This window comes from Poecilia latipinna, unplaced genomic scaffold, assembly GCF_001443285.1.
Source record: "Poecilia latipinna isolate Pla-1442-1.1 unplaced genomic scaffold, P_latipinna-1.0 Scaffold247, whole genome shotgun sequence".
NCBI lineage: Eukaryota > Metazoa > Chordata > Actinopteri > Cyprinodontiformes > Poeciliidae > Poecilia > Poecilia latipinna.
In genome coordinates this window covers 24,817-46,774 of record NW_015112863.1, presented here as the reverse complement: position 1 = coordinate 46,774, position 21,958 = coordinate 24,817, and the positions used below count along the sequence as shown (strand labels likewise).

Below are 21,958 nucleotides of genomic sequence, written 5' to 3'. Positions count from 1 at the left end.
TTGTCGTTAGCGTTGTTGGCTTTTGGGTTGTTGGTGGTAGTAGTGTTGTCTTTAGCGTTGTTGGCTTTAGTGTTGTTGGCATTAGCGTTGTTGGCTTTAGCGTTGTTGGCATTAGCGTTGTTGGCTTTAGCGTTGTTGGCATTAGCGTTGTTGGCTTTAGTGTTGTTGGCATTAGCGTTGTTGGCTTTAGCGTTGTTGGCATTAGCGTTGTTGGCTTTAGCATTGGCATTAGCGTTGTTGGCATTAGCGTTGTTGGCTTTAGCGTTGTTGGCTTTAGCGTTGTTGGCTTTAGCGTTGTTGGCTTTAGTGTTGTTGGCATTAGCGTTGTTGGCTTTAGCGTTAGCTGTATCAGCAGACAATGGTAGATTTTTACTCGCCAATCTGATCGATGTTGGTTTCTGTCTTGTTGCCTTTTCTCTTCCTTCCTCGGTTAATTTTTCTTCTTTCCTTTTTTCTTTTCTTCATTGGAGTCTTCATTGTGAACTCCAGTATTTCCAGTATTTCCTAATTTCAGATTAACTTGAAAATCTGTGGAAAGTTACATCTGGAATAATCTGAAAGTTTAACATGGAAAATCTAGAAGCTGTGACTTTAATTCAAATATCATTTTAAAAATGTTTATTTTATTGTGATTGAGACTCAGCAACAGTTCCAGCAGAAATGAAGCATTAAATGAAAATCATCTGTATGTTGGATATTTTCCAGTCAGACGATAGAAACTGAATTTATTTTGCTCCTTAGAGGAGCAGCCAGTCAAAATGGCGGCTTAGTTTCTCTGTGTCCTCCATGTTTAGCAACATTACATGGACGGCAGCGTTCCGTGTGTTCTGGTCGCCTCCAAAGCGGATCTTCCTGAAGCCAAGCAGTTCCACGGCATGACGCCAGCCGAGTTCTGCTACAAGCACCGCCTGCCGCCGCCGCTGCCGTTCTGCGGCCTGACGCTCGACGCCGCCGGCAGCAGCATCTACAGCAGGCTGGCCTGGGCCGCCATGCACCCGTACGTACCAGAACCGGTCCAGAACCAACACTACAGCAAACACCAGAACCGGCATGGAATAATTTCACTTTGGGGTCAATAATGTATTTTTGAAAGTGGATTTGAAATTTGCAAGACAACAGGGCTGAGTGATAAATAGATTTGCTTAATCAAACTTCTTATTTTATTTAATTCTTGTAAAATCTTTATTTTTTCTCACGATGCATTCTTTGGGTTTCCGTAGTTCAGAGTGACGTCAGGGCGGCCATCTTTTATTCATTTGGACTTGATTCAGGTGAACTCCATGATGTTTAGAGCCAGGCTGCAGTTTTTATTGTAATCATGAAACTTATAAGGCTAACAGGACGAAGTCGTAGTGATACGAGAAAGGACAAAAAATGAGAATAAAATCACAATAATACAGGAAAAATGTAAAAATATGAGAATAAATTTGGTAAATGTTTAGTAATATGAGAATAAAGTAATATTTGTAGAATGAAGTTGCACTACATTAAGTCACAATAATATAATAATGTAGTAATGCAAGAAAAAATGTGTAAATTAAGTAATGCTACATTAAGTCAAAATAAAATAAGAATAAAGCCGTAATAACATGAGGAGAAAACGAGGAACAATAAAACATTAGAATGAAGAATGTTGAGCATTTTGTGAAGTTAAACTTTATGTTTAAATTATCAAATTATCACGATTCTCCTTGTTCTGATAACATTATGACTTTATTATCATAGTTAAACAGAAGTTACTGTAGCCTGGGCCTAAAACTCCAAATAACATCAGCTTTTTAAATATTTTTTATTTTATTTTACGTTTAGTAAAGAAAATGGAGAAAACCTGGTATGAAAGTGACTCTGGTGTTTTTCATCTGCTCGGCTCGAGCGGAAACCTCTTGCTGGTTTGTGTTTCACGGATGGTTTTTGTTTTCCAGCCACCTGAACGGGTCGGACCTGAGCAGCGCCTCCTTCTGGCTGCGGGTGGCTCTGGGCTCCGCTGTGGTCGCCGTTCTGGGTTTCGCCGTCTACAGAGCCGTGGCTCGGCTAAAATGACCCGACGATTATCTCCATCCGTCACGACCAAACCTGGAGGCCGAACTGTTTTCCATCTGCCCTGCTCTCTGTCTGACCTCTGACCTCTGCTGGAGGTTACTCCCCCCGCTGCTGCTGCCTTACGCTTCACCAGCTGGCCTGAAGAGCAGCTTCTCTTCCTGAACACCAAGGTGCTTTCATCAGGAAGATGCTCCCGCCTCCTGCTGCCCCATCAGCAGATCTGAGTTACAGATCATGTTCTGCATGCAAGCAGCGCGTGCAAATGAAAATGATGCCAAATTATTCAGAATCAGAGTGCTGGACGTTCAGACCAGCTGATACAAAACGTCATGAAATCCTGATATGATTGCCAAATAACTGCTGGAACCTGGTTTTACCCTGAACAGGAAGATTTAGCTCCACAAATCATTCAGTTAAACCCTCTGATGGTGAGGTTGCTTCTGTTGCATGAAGACATTTGCTTTTATTGAGGAAATGGACTTTTGATTTTAACAGTGTTAGGGAGGTAGATAGAAAAAATGAGCAAATTTCAGCCAAAAAAATCTGAATTTTTCTAGAAAATTTCTGCACAGGTCCCTCTTGAAAATGAGATATTTATCTAAAAGGGTCTTTACCTAGTCAAAGGGAAATGAAGTAAAATTCTCAGTTTGAAAAGTCAAAAAAATTTCAAGAAAAAATCTGAAATTTTATAATTAAAGTCAGAAATATTCTAGAAAAAAAAAATTAGCTTCAAAAGTCAAAAATTTTCAACTTTTCGAGTTTTTTTTCTAGCAAATATGAGTTTTCAAACTCAGAAAAAAACTCATATTTTTAGGAAACAATCTCTAGAAAAAGTGGAAATTTCTGATTTTGAAAAGGCGAAAAATTGCTAGAGAAAATTAAAAAATGTTCAGATCAATCTCAGAAACTTTGTAGAAAAAAAAATAGAACATTTTTGTTTGAAAACTTGCAAATTTGCTAGAAAAAAATAATAATAAAAAAAAAAATTCAAGAAGAAACATGAAAACTTCCAAAATATCTGGGGGGGTTTCTGGGAAGTTTCTGAGATAAATCTCATTTTTCTTAGAAATGTACCTTTTAATTTTTCATTCCATCTACAATGTCCCAACGCACCGTTGTGTCTGACTGACTGAAGGAAAACATGCCGGGTTTATCTGATGTGCCTCCAGTTTCCTCTCCTCACCTCCAGGTTGTTTTAATGAGACTGAAGCTGGCCTGTGTTTCTCTGTTCCTCTGCTCCTGACTGACCCAGTTACAGAACCTGCTGCTGGTTCCGGTTGCCCAACACCAAACAGTTTGTGATTAAGCTGAGAGGTGGATGGTTCTGCAGGAAACATTTCTGTGACTTTTCAAAAACTTTTTTATTACTGAAAGTGAACAGATTCAGATGCTTAATAAAAGACCAGACCGGAGTGAGTGCAACGGGTCGCGATTCTCATTTTATTACGGTTTAAAATGTACCAAAATCTAGCAAAATGGAAACAAATCTGCTGGCCTCTATTTCGTAACTACGCGGGACGTCCTGACGTCATCACGCAGGCGGGACCGGAACGTACGCATGCGCGGAAAGCACCAAAACAAGCAGGAAACTACAAAAGAGAAAAAAAGAAAATCAACCGGCCCGTTTTTGTTGAAGGCAAACATTTGGACTAATTTTGGTTTTTACCGACTTTCCGAGAAGACCGACTTTGACATAAACTTCACTGTGTGCAAAGTTCCCGAAATGAAGAGTGAGAACTTCGGGAACACCGAAAATACGCAAAGCTAAGCTACATCGGAGCTAAAGGTACCGAACACTCTCCAAAGTGTTGCGTGATTGGTCAGAAGTTTAAATATGTGTTTATTAAAAAATGTACAACGGAGTATTAAGGTCAGACTAAGATATTTTTTACGGAACTACAGTCATAATATTACTGGAATAAAGACACAATATTACCAGAAGAAAATGACTAGAAAATCTTAGTTATGTAGCTCTGACCGCCTCCTGTTATTTGTGTTGATTCTCATATTTGTTAGATACCAAATTAAATTTTCACAAGATGCTCAATATCCCTCATTTTAACTTTTAAGTGGGAATTACAAAATTACTACTACATTCTACTAACGTTGCGACTTTATTCAGATATTTATTCTGTTCAATATTTATCTTTATTTCATGAGTATTTTTGATGAATTTCCGTCATACAGTTTTCTTATAATATTGCGACTTTATTCTGGTAATGTTACAACTTTATTCTCTTTTTTTTTTTCTCTCTCATATTTCGACTTGATTTTTCATAATGACTTTATTTTCGTATATTTTTGACTTTCGGTTGTACGACTTTGTTCTGATATTATGTAGGACGACGAATTAGGGTCACTGTAGATAGAAAAATTTCAAGACAAAAAATGAACTCTGGGCTCTAAAATTGAAAATGTGCTATTTAGAAATCTGAATTTTTGATTTCTCTTCAGATAGCCTCGGATATTAAGGTTGTCTTGCAAGAAAAAGGCACCAACAAAGTGTAGCTAATTAATGAACGGTGATTCTGTTCGTGCATTTGAAATTATTTTTGAAATTGTTTGGTTTTAAGAGCTTTCATTGACTTAAACATGGACATTTTGTGTTGAATTATTAATGTCGTGACATTTAACATTTCTCTAATCATCAGAACTATCTTTAAAGTTTATCCTCAGGTTTTGTTTCATTTTTAGTAGCCATTAACAGATAATCCAACTATAGTATTTTTAACGCTGACTTGTATTTATGCGCCTCTTGTTTTTCCTGCTGTGAATAGAAAAGGCGCCATTTCCCTGCGCTACCACACGGTGGCAGTATTTGTTCGTCAGGTGGGAAGCAGAACATTTAAATATGGGTGTGTCGACACAGATTTCCCCTTCAATCATCTGCTGAAGCTGAAATGATGATGGAAAGATCCCTCCTGCACCTGACGTTTTCAAATATAATTTTTGCCTTTATTTAGCCTTAATAACATTAGTGTATTTCATTTTATCTCTAAAATCACCTTTGGTGTCTGGGAAAAGTTAAAATGAGCTGATGTTGTATTTTGTAGAGTCAAAGTCTAACTTGCATAATGATTTTTCCCATCCTAAGTGTCAATTCCTCCACTGGATTCATGCATAATATTGCTTTAAACAAGATGCATGAATCCACTTAAATTTGTTTGTGTTTATGTTAATATGTTTTCTTTTTTATTCTGCATAGCATTTCTTTCTGAGTGCCTGTCACGCTCACTTCTGATCCAGAATAGCATATTTTAGTCTATAATAGAAGGAAATCATGTTTATTATTTTCTTGAGTTAAAAATATTTTTCAATATGTTAAAACATTCATACTTGAAAATATAAATTTGCAGAACAAAGAATCAGGAAAAAAACAGACCTAAATTTTAAGGTTCACTATAGAAATGTACTTGAATAAAATTATTCTTTAATGATTTTCAGTGTATCTTCTATTTTCTAATTAAAATATATATTTACTTTATTTGGGTGGATTTAATCATTATTTCTGCATAGCGGTGATAAGTTTAACTGCAAAAAAAATTAATTCCATCCATTTTTTTTGTTCAGTTTTTAAATTATTTTTAAATTATTCATTTAGGATCAATAAAATATTTTTATTTTAATTTATATTTATTTTTAATGTAATTTAATCAACATATCTAAACCAAACTGTAGTTACATTTCACTGTATTAATAAAACTTCAGATTTAATCTGTATCTATGAGTGGAAATTATCCCCATTTAAAATGTATTTCAATATCTACAATTTAAAACATTATTTAGATTTTTTTCTACCCTCACTCCCCTCTCCTCCCAGGATCTGGCCACCTTTAGAAAACTTTCTGGATACGCCCCTGGAAACAGATTTTTCAAAAAGGTTTTATTAACGCAGCTTTTTATAATTTTTTTCTGGCAATGTGATGCAAATACGTGCTGTTAGAGTAATATGTTAAGTTTTAAAGCTGTGAATAAAGTGCATCTTTCTGTAATATTTGTGTAAAATGAGGACAAGAAGTTGGAAGTTGTTTTTATTGACATACATTGGAAATAGTTTTTAACACGTTGGGATGTTGTTAGTAGTTATTGTTGAGCACCAACAATAACTACTCATTAGTTCAGCTGTATATTTTATAAATATACACGTTTTCCTCAGACTCAAATATCAACAGAATGAAAATGTCCACAGTTAGTTTTACAGTCTATTGATGCTGCAATGGATGGAGGAAAAACTACAGGTATAAACAGACTTTTTGCATGAAATCTTACAAAAATAATACATATACGAAAAAAAAATCCTCAAGTATTTACAGTGGGTTTCAGAAAGAGTCCGTTCACTTCTTTTTGGAAGTCTTCGCAGCCTTCTTGGGTGTCTTGGCCTTGGGCTTGGCCGTCTTCTTCACTGGTTTCGCCTTGGTTTTGGCCGCTTTGGGTTTCTTTGCCGGCGCTTTCTTGGTTTTCGCAGGTGTCGCCTTCTTCGCGACCTTTTTCACTTTCTTGACGGCCGCCTTCTTGGGTTTCTCGGGCGTCTTGGTCACCTTCTTGGGTTTGGCCGCCTTCTTGGGTTTGGGTTTGGCCACTTTTTTGGGCTTGGCTGCAGCCGGCGCCTTGGCGGGGGGCTTTTTGGAGTCCTCCGGCTTGGTGAGCCGGAAGGACCCGGACGCGCCGATGCCTTTGGTGTGGCGCAGCATCCCGGACGCCACCAGCCTCTTCAGGGCCATCTTGATCTGGACGTCGGCGTTGTCGCCCACTTTGTAGTTCTTCCTCACGTACTTCTGGATGGACTGACGGGACGCTCCGCTCCGACTCGCGTCGTGAACAATAGCCGCTTTAATCATGTCCGAGTACTTTGGATGCGACGCGGGTTTCTTTGGTTTCGACGCCCGTTTTGCTTTGGCTGGAGCGGCCGACGTCTCTGCCATTGTGACTTCTTCAATTCTCCTTTTAAAAATAAAGTTAATCAAAAACTCTTGGAGGTGTAATTTCCCCGCAGCTTTTGAACGCCTCACCGGTAGGAAAAATAAAACCAATGTGAAACAGTGTATCCTGAAAGCAAAACGCCAGAAAAAGCAGTTTCGGCGTAAGTGTCCAAAAAATTTAAAAAGTGCGTCTTCGGTGTCCGGGTTCACTTTAAGTGTCTTATTCCACAGGCGCTCCATTGAGCCTATGAAGCCTATCTGCGGACGTGATTGAGAACACCAACTGCCAGCAGCTGATCTAGCGGACTCCATGGAACTGGCGCCGTCCCGTTTGTGTTTCTTCATCCTCCATCTGAGGTCAAATATAAAACCCACGCATCCTCCGCGGTCCACCGGACGCGCCGGGCCGGTGGTGGAGACATCCGGCTTCCCGTCCGCCAGCTCGGCCGCCTCCGTTTCCACCGGCGAACAACTTTTATTCCGGGAAAACCCGCTGGAAGTAACGCGCGCCGCCAACAATTTTGCCCAATTCCCGTCAAATTGACCCGAACAGACGGAACCTTGCGGGATGACACGCAACGCACATTAAAATTGAATCTTTAACTGATCGGATGCGTGAAGTTCCGACTGCGCAGGTCTCCGTTTATCCTTTTAATACTTCGATACGTTTTCCCAACTAACACAGCCCGGCCATTGACTTTGAATGACGTGTTCGAGATTATTTGCTGTTAAACCCGCAATAAATCAAATGTCACGACCTGGAAGCCGCAGGTGACAGCCGGGACTTCATCGGGGCTTTATTCGGGGTGCAGTGCAACCTTTGTGTTTGCGTTATTTCTCGTTTTTGCGCCAGATTTGCTTATAACTATCACTATGGTAGTCGCCTCTGAAGCTCCATTGTCAGGAAAGTTGCCAGCGCCTCCAAACATCAGGTGAAGTTAAAGGCTGCTGGTTCGGGTTGTCACGTTTGTTTTTGACGGGGATCCGAGCTGAGGCAGAGGGGGGCTTCACTTCAGGTGCGGGACCGGCTGCGTGCGGGGGGAGGGTGCGGGGTTTGCAGACTGGAGCTGGAACCAAAGTCCTTCAGTGCAGGGAGCAGTGATGATGGCTGTCTTTTGTTTAGACGCTGGCGCATCAGAACCCAATCATTTCATCTTCTTCCTGTTTCTCTCTGTATTATGATCCCGAACGCATCGATTTGAATTAATAATAAAAGTTTGACCTCTATTTACGCAGCTTTATTTCTTATTTTTAATGTTTGCGCTGATGTCCCTCGTTGAAACGCCATTTTGATTCAGTCACAGACACAAGAAGAGCTGATTTCCTCCGACTTTTCTGCCGTAATTATTAAGTAATTTGAGCCGCTTTTTGGATGATGACCCAGTTCCCACCTTCCTGCGCATCACATCCACGATCCAGACTGATGCAGGATTCAATTCACTTTAAGCACTTGCCAAAAACATCCCATTTAATTTCAATTGAGCTTCTACTTGATGTCACCTGCAACCATTTGTTGTTGTTTTGTTTGTGTGAGGCTGTTTGTTTACTGAAAGGTGGAGTGAATGGGTGGATGGATGAGTTATTGGTGAAAGGAAAAGGGAGAAGTAGTAAGCTGAGTCGGTGTTTTGTGAGTAGAAACATTTAAATGTAGAAAAAAATAAATCCTAACAGAAAGAGGAGATGGAGAACATGGCGCATTGTTTATTACTCTGGCTGTGCGTAAACAGGTCGACTCAGATCTGCTGGGAAATAAATCCTCTGGTTTTTATTTATTATCATCTTCATTATTATTTATTCATTCATTCATTTATTTGATAGTAAATGAAGGGGAGTGAGGTCAGACTTCGGTCCGGGTTTGGACTGCTGCTCGCGGCCACCGACAGAGGGACCTCCTCCCTAGAAACTGGACCTGGTTCTGTTCGGATGTGATGCCCTGCAGGTCCCAAAACTATTAACCGGAAAATATTATGCAATAGTGAACCTGCCATCTTTAGACTGTGCTGCTTTGATGCCTTTGTGCTGGAAATAAATGGATTGAAAGCTCCTTTTAATAACTTTATTACATAATTTGTTGACTGTTTATCAGATTGAAATATAATTTTATTCCACAGAGCGTTTGTCGTAAGAGCGTCCTGCTTTATAAATAAATAAATTAAATAAAGCGCCTCTGGACTTTCTCTTGTGAACTTTAATTCGCTCCCGTTGAATTTCCAGCTGGCCAATCAGCGACCAGAAGGGGAAGTTGTGAATGATTACGTCATTTTCGAGTCTGCCTGTAGTTGTAGCAATGGCGGCAGCGATGGAAGTGAACGAAGCCGTTCAGTCCGGGTCGGCCTCAATTCCAAATATTGGATTAACAACAACAGCCATCTTGGTCTGCTCGTCTCTTCTCTACAACAGTAAAAGATGGTTGCTTACAGCGCAGGCAACTTCCGGTAAGCTTCATAGCGTCAAACTTGCATTTAACATGGGCAAACGTTAGCAATCAGTTAAAATTTAAAACATCAGGAGAGTCCAAGACTCCAGGAAACAAACACTTTTAAAAAGCCAGAGTCCAAACCATCTGGATGACGCAGGCTGGTTTTTACCAGGCTGGGTCCTTTTTTATTAACTGGAAAATATTAGCACATTTAGCTAAATATGCTAATATTTGCCACATTTATATGACTTTTGTCAACATTTAGCTAAATAACAGTCAGTTAAATTTCTCAACATTTAGCAACATATTTTCTAAATGTGCTGGTATTTAGCTCATTTAGATTTAGCTAACGTTCCGGGCGACAGGTGGGGTCACCTGGACAGGTCGCCAGTCTGTCGCAGGGCAAGGCCGTTTTCCTGCCTGTGATTTGTTTTTGGTCAGTAGCGGTACATTTCTTCAGAACACAATAGTAGCTCAGGGAGGAAGTAGAGGAGATCAATCTTTTTACAGATTATGTGCCTCAAATTACACCATCATGACATGGTGACGGTACATGGAGGGGTGCTGTCAGAGTAATTTTGTTTATTATAATTTGTTGATTGTTTTCCTCTGCAGATTTTATCTCTATAGTGATTTCCAGGTAAATTAAAGGTAAAAAAATTGGGATCTTAAGTGTCTTTAGCAGATTTTATAATCAGTTTTTAAAATTATTCAATCAACACTGCAGGGGCGGTCCTACCCTCTTTGGCTCCCCGGGCAAACTTCCCCTCCATCCCCCCTCTAAATTACCTTATGCCAACGGACACACTCAAAAAAAAAAAGTTTTTAGTTTGAAAAATGTGGAACAAATTAGAATACTATCAACACCCACAGAAAGACAAACATACTTTATGCCATGAAGTTGAAGGTAAACGATGAAAAAATTCAATACACGGGGTGGCAATGGCAATGCCTATAAATATGAATGATACTTTTTATTAATTTATTTTATTTATTTATTCAGTTATGTGGTTTCCATTCTTAGCCCTTATTAAGGCTACAGTTTGTAATTTTTATGAAAAACACAGCCTCCTCCTTGCTCTGCTGCAGCTTCTTTCAGATAGCAAAGAATGCTATAAATGCTAAAGCTAGTTACACTGGAAAAAGAAAACAGGCGTTCCAACTTTAAAAATGTGATTAATGTGAGATACACTGAATTTATTAGTTTATTTATTTTACTGTTCGTGTTTATTACAGTTCACCGGTACCCCACCCAATTTGTTTCATTATAATAAGTTAATTCCTTCAGAACTTTATTTTGTGTCTGTCTTGTGCCATGATCGTCTGTACTAATATTTCCTATATGTCATTGAATGTGTCTGTTTTACGTGTGTTCCTCGAACGTGCCGTTTTGCGAGCCGGTGTTCTGTTTTTTGTCTGCTGAGGAGCGATAGGCACCAGGTGTGACAGACTGAGTTTTCTCGTGTTAAGGTAAATAAAACCCATTTTGATTCACAAAGACAACTCCGGGCGTCATCTTTGCCTGATCCCAGCAACATTAATTTGTAACGAGCAATCAAATTAAGTTTATCCAAGGATTTCTTTTCACAGATTCAGTCTCATACTGTTTCTACCTGGAGACAGATGTAATAATTCTGTAAAAACATTTTTTTTTAAATAAAAGTTACTTGCTACACCTTTAATGTCAAAGGATTTTGTATGAAAAGTGGACCTGAGCTTAGTCATAAACTCCTAAAAGTGAAGCTGGAAAGTTCCTGACGAAATGCAGAGATGTGTTTAGGTTAAGCTGCTGGATGGTCTCTGTCCTGCTGCTTTGTTTAAACCATATACAGTTATTCACTTGTTCTCCTCTCTGACTCTTTGAGCACTCGCATCACGCCTGAGGAGAACATGTATGCAGCTTACATAACGCCTGACCCACTTATGGCTTATTTCACCTGGAGTCAGGCGCAGCAGAATGTTGTATTATATTATATTTCGTGTGTATTTAAAGACGACGCTCCACCATCTACGTGGCTGGTTTATTTTAGCACTGCGGCTCTAAGTTTGTCTGAAGCTGGTTTGTAATTTTAGCCGACCAAAACGCTCTGAAGTCCGATCTCTTTCCCGAAGTCTCCGGTTTGTCTTCCATCAGTGCTGAGTTCAGGCTCATCCTGCGATAATCGCACGCTGAACGCGTTCCTGCTGCGCTGCTTTGATGTGCACGCCGCTGTCCAGCCTTAAATGATGAGGTTGGATTAAATCAGTTTGTTCTGGGTTTGCTTTGGCCAAACGAGAAAGAAAAGAGGAGAGGACTAACTAACCTGTTCTGTTTGAAGTCATTCTTTTAATCAAAATTTTAGATTAAAACTACAAAAAAGGACTCTAAAAAAGACTGTTGTTGAAATTTTATGAAATATAATTTAAAAAGTAGAAAGAAAATCTAACTGAGTCACTTTCACTGTAAATGCCAGAACGCCCTCTGAAGCCAGATTTCCCTCTGGGAAATGGGAGCGACAGTTCAGACTTGTACGGCAGACATTGCATCCCAAAATGGCTGCTCCACACATCAACGTTCCGAACACAACTGGAAGTTCCGACTTCCCAGTCGAAAAATCAGCTGGAACGCCCTCCGAAGTCAGATTTCTGACTGGGAAACTGAGAGCAACCTGTACTGTGGACTATGCGTTTCAAAATGGCTGCTTCTTGCACCAACAGCAGTCATGTGGTTGTACTTCAGTAGTAGCTGTGCTCCTGACTTGGAAATTCTGACTTCCCAGTCCAAAAGATCAACGGGATTTGGAACACCATATGAAGTTGTATTTCCTGTTCCAAAATGGCCGCTCCTTGTATCAACAGCAGTAATTCTGCGTTCCAGTTGTTACAGTTTTATCCACAGTTATGATCATTGAGGAAACTTGGAACTGCTTCTGCGCCAGTCGCTCAACAGGTCGTTGCTAGGCAACCAAAGTTAGGGGGAACTTGAAACGGCTTCTTACTCAGCAGGTTGTTGCTAGGCAACCAAAGTTAGGGGGAACTCAGCAGGTCGTTGCTAGGCAACCAAAGTTAGGGGGAACTTGAAACGGCTTCTTACTCAGCAGGTTGTTGCTAGGCAACCAAAGAGCGAGTGAGATGATTCCACCAACCTATCAATACATCTGATAGAATAATATTCTATCAGATGTATTGATATTGATGTATTTGTCACCATATATATTGTTATTGATTTATTGTCCAGCCCTAAAAGCGACTCTAGCAGCAGTTTTAGCTTCAGCCTGTTCAAATTCACAAAAGGAGTTCTGTTATTGATTTATGGGCAATAAATTATTTCATCTTAAATAAAATTTTGTTTATTTTAATCTTTTAATGTGTTTAAAATTGTGTAAAAACACCTTAAATTGTTAAATGCAAAATCTGTAGAATGTGACAATTTTTAAAAAGAAATTAATGAATTGATTAATCGGTTAATCGTCAGAATAATCAATTAGTCATCAGATTGTCAGAATAATCCATTAATCTAATCGATAACTGCAGTAACTGTTAGTTGCAGTCGTGTTTGGCGTGCAGCTGAAGGCAGGCGGTGGGAAGTTGTGATTGTCGGTTTGGACAGTTGGTTTTCTGAGCAGGTGGGACTCCACCAGAACCGATCCGACGTCAGTCCAAAAACACAGCTCTCTTTGTGGACACGTCAGAACGACTTGCGTCTCCTCGGCAGAATAAAACCGTGTCGGCTGTCGGAGTTCCTCTCAGATGACCGGCTTCCCCCGGCAGATGCTGGCAGCACCTGTCACCTGTCAGTCAGACACGGCGGACGGCTGCGTCACTGGAAACACATTCCATAAAACCAATCGGCTGTCGAAAAATATGAAACAACGCAGATCTGCTGACTATTCACAGCATTCTCCAGCTTAAAGTTTAAATCAGTTTCTGCACAGAAAATATAGAAATATGTCTAGTGTTAGTATCTTGAAATAAGACAAACTAACTTGCAAGTAACTTTTCAGCAAGAAATAGAAGCTTGTTTGTCAATAATTTCATATTTATGAGAAAGTGCTAGTTATAAGTGAAGTTTATGATACAATTTATAACATGGGGAAAAATATATTCCAGTGAATCAAAACTAGACCAAAAATCTTTGGTAAAATTTTGTGTTTTTACAGTGTATAAGTTCATTTGTTTGAAAAATTTTACTTCTTTTTTTTTTAACCTTAAATCACCTTGTAATATTTTTCCAGCTACGTTCTGATTTCCCAGTTTTTACTGAACGCACCTGCTGCTCTCTTGGTTGCTTTCACATGTCGCCACAAAAGTCTCCAATAACAAAAAAAGTAGCTAAATTTGTAGCTAGTCACTTTTTGACAAAAACAAAAAACAAAAAAACGTAGCTAATCGCTTTTTTGGAACAAAATTTGCTAAATTCTTTTGCAATAATGTCCGAAAATCTGCGAAATAAAGCAACAAAGTCACCGAGGTAGTGACAGTGCTGCTCCACCCCCCTGCTCATCCACACAGTTGGCCACGCCCCTTAGTGCATATTGACTCCGCCCACTTTGTGAAATTATTATTTTTTACATTTTACTGGGGTGGGGCTTTGCTTTCACAGGGCATTTGCTACAGTTTAAGGGTTTGAACGACTTGCTTTAGTTGATGTAGTCATGAAATTCTGCCCTCTAGGCTTAATATAGCAAAATTAAAATTTACAAGTTAAAATAAACAGTGGAAGCTACAATGTCTGCCAATAGTAGATCAACCATTTATTAGTTACTCTTTTCCACACAGGGACAGTTCAGTTTGTGTTTCTTTAATAAAGTAGTTATCATTTGAAAACTTTATTTTGTATTTATTTAGGTTATCTGAAGCAAAAACAAGCATATATTCAGCACTGCATCTAAAGCTGTTATCATACCAACAATAATATAATTATTTAAATGGGGAAATTGATCAAAAGGGTTCTACAACCCAAACAAACCCAAACAAAATGTTCCGGTTTTATGTTTCTGAAAACCATGAGTGGTGGATGTGGCTTCCTGACCCACTGGACCGGTTGGTAGCTGTTGTGTCTGAAGTCGTTAGTATTTAGGTCAACTGTCCATCGGAAAACTACAGATGATGAATCAACAGCCAGCGCCCCTCCCTGCTTTTCCAACCAACCGTTGCGCGTCATTTAAATTTAAATTGGCCAGCGCACGAACAATGAGCATTTATTTTATTTAAAGAATTGTGACGCAGCTCTGGTTTGTGGCTGTTTAACTGAAGCACAGAATGAAAGCCTTGTGGTCGTATTTACAGTGTTGTACGGAAGACAATTAGTGCCACTGAAAAAGAAATTAAATTTGACTTTAATGTCAGAATTCTGACTTTGTTCTGAAACTTTTGACTTTTTTCAAAATTCTGACTTTGATCTAAAATTTCTGTTTTTTTTCCCTCTGAATTCTGATTTTAATTTAAGAATTCTAACTTTAATCTCAAAATTAAAACTTTTTATCTCAGCAGATCAAAGTCTGAATTCACAGATTAACGTTAACTCGTCTATAGTGTTGTTTGAGCAAGGAAATGCATATTATATTCATAGATATCGGTTATCGGCCAGAACAGCAGTATTCATGTTTTCATATCTTTCATCCCTTTTTAATGAGCTATAAAATTGTCGCCATTGCAGCCAAATGCAACAGCGTGATTACAGAAAGCCAACATAACTTTCCCAACTAATGTGAAGTGACTATGGTTCTATTATGCTAATATAGCTAACGGCTAACACTAAGACATAAGCAAACAAGCCCACATGTATTTCCAATTCTGTGAAATATTTAGAATGGGAGACCAAACATGGCCTCTTCCTGCTAATGGCTACTTCACACAGACCAACATACATCACAAGTTCATTGCCGTTAGTAATTATGGTTTCACTTCCCGTGTTGTAGTTTAGTTTTAGAAGAGTCTGAAGAAGTTGTTTGGTGCTGAAGTTTTGTGAATTTTGATATTCTGTTACAGCCTTATGAATTATGACTGAAGTCGAACCATTTGAAGGACATATGTAAATCTTATTAAATAACTCGTTGAGTAATGCTGCATTTAGCCCTAATCCTGACTTTGACCTTTGCTCCTTTAATACGCAGAGACTTAATGGAGTCCAAGCTGCTGCAATAAGCAGCAGATGGACCAACACCAAGTTCTGTAGAGACAGAAACCGTTTGCTTAAAGAATGGGAAAACTTTAACTTTATTTAAGTTTTGAAAATTCTTGAAAGTTTTCAGCTGATAACTGCATTGACTAATGTGAAGAATATTAAAAATACATCAGTGGCTTTATATTTTCTTTCCTCTGAATGTTTTCTGTGGTCTCAGGATTTATTTTAGAAACTTTTCTGATCATTTTGTTTTAATGAAGACATTTAAACCTGAAATATGATTTTTCACCAACAGAGGGCAGTAGTCACTACCTGAAGGACAAATAACCAAGCTGTCTTGTTACATTCGCACTTTATTTTCAAAACAAAACCTTTAATGGTACTGCAAAGTCTTCTCATCTTCTGTAGCTAAAACTCCTTCATTTCTCCTAGAAAACATTTCCACAAGCACAAAAAATATCACACAAACACTTTATGTCAAAGTGAGACCTCTTGCTTTTACACAAGCTTTGTTGTTTTAACGTTATTTTCATGCAGTATTTAATCAACAAATACAAAAGACGAGTGTGAAATAGTGTGCACTAAGAGAGTTTGCTTAATTGCAACAGACATGATGTCATTTAGTACTTTAAAAAATGCTGCAAATATTTGACACTCAGTCCAAACTGGCAGTTTGAGTCCAACGATGAATACAGTTTGAAGGGCAAGGGTTAGGGTTATAACATAATTATCTGTTCATAATCCAATTAATTTATGGTTTGTTTATGTATTCTGGATAGTTAAAGTGCTTTCCAGTTCCAGTGTTAAATGTTCTTTAGAAATTAGTTCATTGATCCTTGAGAGGGTATATCTTATGCCATTTTCATGCTATTAGATAAAGGTTTTATCGTTTATCATAATAATTTCTGGGATAATTAATCATCCAACAAAATTTGTTATCGTGGAAGACCTATGTTTCCAGACGTTTTTAAATCTAGTCCAAAGGTGACATACTATTTAAAATTCACATTTTACATGTTTTTGTCCTGTCATTTGGGTTTCTACTGCTTCTTAAAACAGCCAAGGTGCTTAAAAATAAAGATAAAAAAAAAAAACCACCAAATAGTAAGTTATGGCAGTAAGTTCATGTTTTTTGTTGGCTGGAAAATGATCCGATTCAAAAACTTCCAGAATGTAACGTCACAAATTAGCAAGCAGTGCCCGTTACCTAGCAACCCCAGTGGAACTCTGCCCGTTACCTAGCACCCCCAGTGGAACTCTGCCCGTTACCTAGCAACCCTATGCCCACAGCCTGGATCATTTTAAATCACTTATTAAAACTCATTTTTAATCTTTGGCATTTAATTGATGTATTGTTTTTACTCTGTTTTGTCATTTGTGTTGTCGTTCTTGTACAGCACTTTGGTGCAGTTTTATACCTGTTTTAAAGTGCTATATAAATAAATTTGACATTGACATAACCCCAGTGGAACTCCAGCACATTTGCTCAGTCAATATGTGATAATAATAACAGTAATGCATTTCATTTGTGTAACTCTTTTCTAAACACCCAGAGGCTTTACAGAAATTTAGTAAAATTACAAACACAACACTAATTACTTATGCGCTGCACAGTGGCTGCTGGAAAAGACAAATGTTTTGTTGTTGACTTGCCATCCACAGCCCACTTGCTGCTTTCTTGTTGGTTGTGCAGGAGATTCAACCAACAAAGATGTAAGGTTGTATAATTGCGTCTCTTTGCAGGCATTTTAACGTGCCAATGTAAGTGTTCAGTTTAGGGGGCGTGGCCAGCAGAAACTCATTTACATTTAAAGTGACAAGAGACTCTGAAACAGCTCATTCTGAAAGAAAATCTTGTCTATAATAACAGGTCACCGTTAATGAAGCTTCAGAAGCACGGTGCCTTCTCTCAGTGAGGCAGCATCGCCCACAGAAAATATCAGCAGATTTTTTCATTTCTAATGTATTCTTCATTTTTTCTCTTTCTAAGATTAGCTGTAACTCCTTCCTGTTTTGTTTCCCCGGAGACGCTGTAAGTGGGCCGGTTTGGGATAAAACTGTGTCACTCAGTGACCCGATTCCGGTGTTTCCCCGTGTTGCACAATCACTGCTGCAGAATCCGTTTAAATGTGAATGATTGATGGTTCAGGAACTCCCCGAAGAACCGGACCACTGGGAGAGCCTTCATCATCCAACTTTCATCTTTTTAGCTAATTTATGGTGAATTTGTTTCTGTTTCTGCTTGTATCTGACCGCGGTTCCACCCAGAAACATCCTCAGGTGTTTATTGATGCGGCTCCAGAATCAGTCCAATGAAAAGTCCTTTCTGTTTTTGCTTTTTGTCGCAGAACTTTCCTCCTTCATGAAGGGAAGATTTCTGCTTCAGTGTCTTTACACTGCAGCTGAAGCTCACAGAACTCCAGCAACTTTATATAATTTGGACAAAATTGGATGATTGCATGAAGATGTACTTTGACAAATTCAATAAAATCGCTTCTATGATTCTCAACTTGCATTATTAAAATGCTAAATACTTAGCTCCAAACGTAACTGGCTAAATGTTTAGCTAACGTAATATTTAGCTGAGCTCCAGACTAAATATTTATCTTGTTTATTTATCTTGGAGCTCAACTAAACATTTAGCTCCATACTAACTAGCTAATTTAGCTAGCAATCAAACTAACCTAAACTAATTTAGCAAACTAAATATTTAGCTTGCTCTGTATTTATAGTCATTTTTTGGCTGTGTAACTTTACAAACGGCACCCCAAACATTTCAGAGCACACAGTTTCAAAGCGCTAGTTCAGCGGTTTTAATCTTCTTCCGCCCCTAAGGATGTCGCCCGTCTTCTCTGGACTCCAGGACCAACACGGACGCTCCTGCTTTGACCGGACTGCAGCAGATTTGCATAACAGAAGGTGACAGAGTAACTGTCTGGCAGCGCCGCCATGTTCAAGGTGGCCTCGGCCCAATCCGTTACAACACGGCTCCAGTCAGACCTTGGACATGAAGGTCACATGCATTTAAAATCTCAGGCTGAATTGCTTGTTCAAAATACATTTGACATTTATAGTTGATTTTCTCTAATTCTATGCGAACAGGTTCAGATACATGAGAGGCTTAGTTTTACCTCCATGAACTTTAATTCGATCCCACTAAGGTGTTTCTGCGGCTTCTTCTCGGTTTCTGATTGTTTCTGGAAACTTCTGACCGTTTTTCACAGGAAAGTGTTTCTGAGGTCAGACACTGATGATGGCTCACAGTCTTTGTTCTCACTCAACCTGAAACATGTTGGTTTCTTTCACAGGCCTGGTGTTAAAGCAAATATTTGGATTTGCTTCAAGAGACACGTCCTGATATCAGGTGACGTTAGCACTAAGCTAGTTGGCAAATGGCTGACAAGAAAAGGAAATTGGTGCCCTAAAACATTCAGTGTGTATTTTAATCAGTACACACTGATTACAGTACAACTTAATATTAATATTTAACTTAATGTTTATAGATGATACTGAATGTCTTTGTGAGGACTGGGTGAAGAATATGGAGGCAGATTGATTGCTAACTTTAGCTAGCCAGCTTTGCTAACATCACTCAACTTGTTTACTTTCTAAGTGAGGATAAAAGTTTGACGTCTAAAAGCGAAGCGCTGCAGAACTACGCCTGTCACAGTAACACATTTAATTTAACCCAGAAGTTATTGTGATAAATTATAATAATTGTTTTCAGACCATTTTCAAGTTTCAAGTAATTTAATCATAATAATGACAAGATAATGCAGGAATACATCCTCAAAGATCAATAAATAATCTTAATGAACATTTTAAATATTCATAATAAATAAATAAAAAAGGGACCCAAACACCAGACTGAAGTGTGTTTCTACTAATGTTTGGTTGAAAGAGGAAAATCTAAGGGTGGCGATTAAAAAATACATAATTAGTATATTTAGCGTTATTTGTGTTGTGATCTGTTTTCTGTGTTTATTTTGAGGTTTTTCTGTGTATTAGCCTGTTCCCCTGAGAGTCTCTGTCCTACCCGTTGATTGATCCCAGCTGTGTCTCGTTTCTTTGATTACCCTCCCAGTATTTAGTCCCACCTGTTGTCTTTGTCTCTTGTCGGATCCTCGTCTGGACCAGCCAGTTTTCCTGTGCCGCCGTGTGTTCGTTGTGCTCCCCGTTGTTCTGTTCCGTGGATATTTATCATTAAATCATCATCTTCATCACAACCCGGGTCTCTGCGTCTCTCCTCACCACCTCATCCACACATCATGACAATTTGGACTATAATTAGTTACATTATTGAATTAGCATCCAATGAAGGCAGAGATGTTGGCAAATAAAATGAAAAATACAATATATGTTTTCAGGTACTTAAGTATTGATGAGTGTATGTAAACTTCTGACTCTAAACACAGCAGTGAAACTTCATCTTCCTCCAAAGGGATGAAGATGATCAGACAGTTTAACAGCTTTTTGTCTTTGTTGGTCCCTAATAAACAGAATTAGGCAGAAACTAGTTACGTTTACTCACAGTAACTTTTTTAAAAAGGTACTTTTAGTAGTATTTTTACTACGCTGTACTTTTTACTTTTACCTGAGTAATTCTATGCTGACGTATTTCTTCTCCTACTTGAGTAAATTTCTGGATTTTCTTCCCACTGAATGAAAAACGAACGTGTTTTAACCTCCAGACAGACTCTCACCTGCAGTTTCTGCTAAAGTTTCAGAAGTTTTTATTGAAGAAAATCATTTCTGAACATTTTATTTTGCCTGATTTTGTTATTTTTGATACTTGTATGAATTATTGTAATTTTTTAAAATACTAAAATTTGCACTTAACTTTATATTTTGGTCTGTCGGATGATGTAATTTTTAGATGTTAAATGATTGATAATTTGATCAGTTCCTCAGTGCTTCAGTAAACGTTTTACTGGAGTAAATTTGTGCTGCAGTTGATCCGAGTTCTGGTTCCGCGGCTCATAAATCAGAACCTCTCAGCCTCTTTGACCCGGAGTCGTTCTGCATCCCCGTCTCCGTTCAGCTGCATTCATCACCTTTGTTTCTTTTCTGAGTTGAGGTTTAGGTTTCCTCGCTCGTTTCTCCTCCCTCCCTGGGAAAGGAGGTCGCTGCGGATGTTTGCAGGAAAAATCCTTTCTAACCAGAGTACAGAGTGACGGCGTCTCCGTCCTCCAGCTCTGAGTGCTGGGATCTTCCTGCCTGGTCTCATTATTTTCAGCTTGGATTCATGTATTAGTTGTTACATTAAGGACTTGGGTCGCGTCTTATTGCTGTTGTGGGGAACATTTCAGCTCAGTGGTGGATCAGGAAGCCATCCAAAGTGCCTAATTTAATGTAATGTGCTTGGTGTAGAGTACATTTGATCAGTGTGAAATTCCCCACAAACGGTTCAGTTCTTCTAATTATAGCAGAGACCATGTTGGTAAAACTGTTTTTGATCAAAACGCCTCACAGACTTATTGTTTTTCCTCTTTTGTCACTTAAAAGTTTCAGGTAATCAGATCTTATGTTGATGTAAAGCAAAGAAAAGTTTCAAATTTTAAATAATTTCCATTATTAAGAGAAAAAACTGTTTAGCTCTTACCTTTATTTGTCTATCTGTATTAGAGACTGTTCTTCCTAAAACCACAGACTTACAATAAAATCAAACTTTTACAAACATGAAAAACGATAATGAAATACCTTAAGACACAAACTTCAAATCAAATTTAACAGTTTACAAACATTACAAAAGCACATCCGGGAAAAACGTAAGTAATTTCAAAGATAAATTCAAAACAGAGATTTGACAGCTCTTCTCTTTTCTCACATTTTGTTAGTCAAATGAGCCGATTGGATTAATCAGATTAAAGATTTTCATGATAGAATAAACATGGAAAACTAAAGCGTCTTTTAATCATTCAAGGCATGAAATTAAGAAATGTGTGATTTATATGTGACATAAAACAAAAACTGTTGAAATTATGAATTTATGCATTTATTTATCATGAAACAATTATTACGTATCGTTTATAGTTCATCATTTATGGTGAAACATTTCTGATAATAGCTTCATTTATTATTGTCCAATTAATGAAACTGGAAAACATTTTAAATATCTAAAATAAACAGAAACAAACAAAATGAATCAAAGACTCTGTAAACAAAACTATCCTTAAAAAAAGGAATAGTTGAGACCAAAACACCAATCGATCAGATCAATCAAGTTTATTGGTTCCAGCAACAAGGCAGTTCAGAGAGATTAAAAAAAAAAAACACAAAATACAATCAAACCAGACAGAAGATTTTTATCCTCCAGAGAGAAAATGGATGGATGGATGGATGAAGGATAGATGGATGGAATGGTGGGCGGGTGGATGGTGGATGGATGGATGGTTGATGATGGATGGATGATGGATGGATGGATGGAGGATGGATGGATGATGGAGGATGGATGGATGGAGGATGGATGGATGA

General features: G+C 38.4%; 3 protein-coding genes across 4 annotated transcripts in view; 2 read left to right on the top strand and 1 right to left on the bottom strand.

The window, feature by feature from the left end:
- rhot2 (ras homolog family member T2) overlaps positions 1-13,415 on the top strand; it is a 35,474-nt gene extending 22,059 nt beyond the window's left edge. Inside the window, exons 18-20 of one of the 2 annotated variants that reach the window (XR_001425008.1) lie at positions 795-997; positions 1,923-2,545; positions 13,405-13,415. Coding sequence is in view for 1 of the 2 variants with exons in the window: in XM_015032609.1 (XP_014888095.1) it covers positions 795-997; positions 1,923-2,040 (321 nt within the window). In the remaining variant the exon portion in view is untranslated. Of the gene's footprint in view, positions 1-794; positions 998-1,922; positions 2,686-13,404 lie in introns of those variants that run through there. The other variant, XM_015032609.1, reaches the window with a different exon arrangement.
- Positions 2,976-21,958, top strand: part of LOC106947541 (rhomboid-related protein 1-like) — a 42,245-nt gene continuing 23,262 nt past the window's right edge. Inside the window, exon 1 of the mRNA XM_015032612.1 lies at positions 2,976-3,826. The gene's annotated coding sequence lies outside the window, so the exon portion shown is untranslated. The remainder of the gene's footprint in view (positions 3,827-21,958) is intronic.
- h1-0 (H1.0 linker histone) lies at positions 5,907-7,005 on the bottom strand. The gene has a single exon (XM_015032613.1). It carries the CDS (start codon positions 6,960-6,962, stop codon positions 6,375-6,377), a length of 588 nt encoding a protein of 195 aa, XP_014888099.1. The 5' UTR covers positions 6,963-7,005; the 3' UTR covers positions 5,907-6,374.

What these genes read in the sequence shown, in the direction of transcription:
- h1-0 (XM_015032613.1), bottom strand. Translation starts at nt 6,962, where the DNA reads ATGGCAGAGACGTCGGCCGCTCCAGCCAAAGCAAAACGGGCGTCGAAA.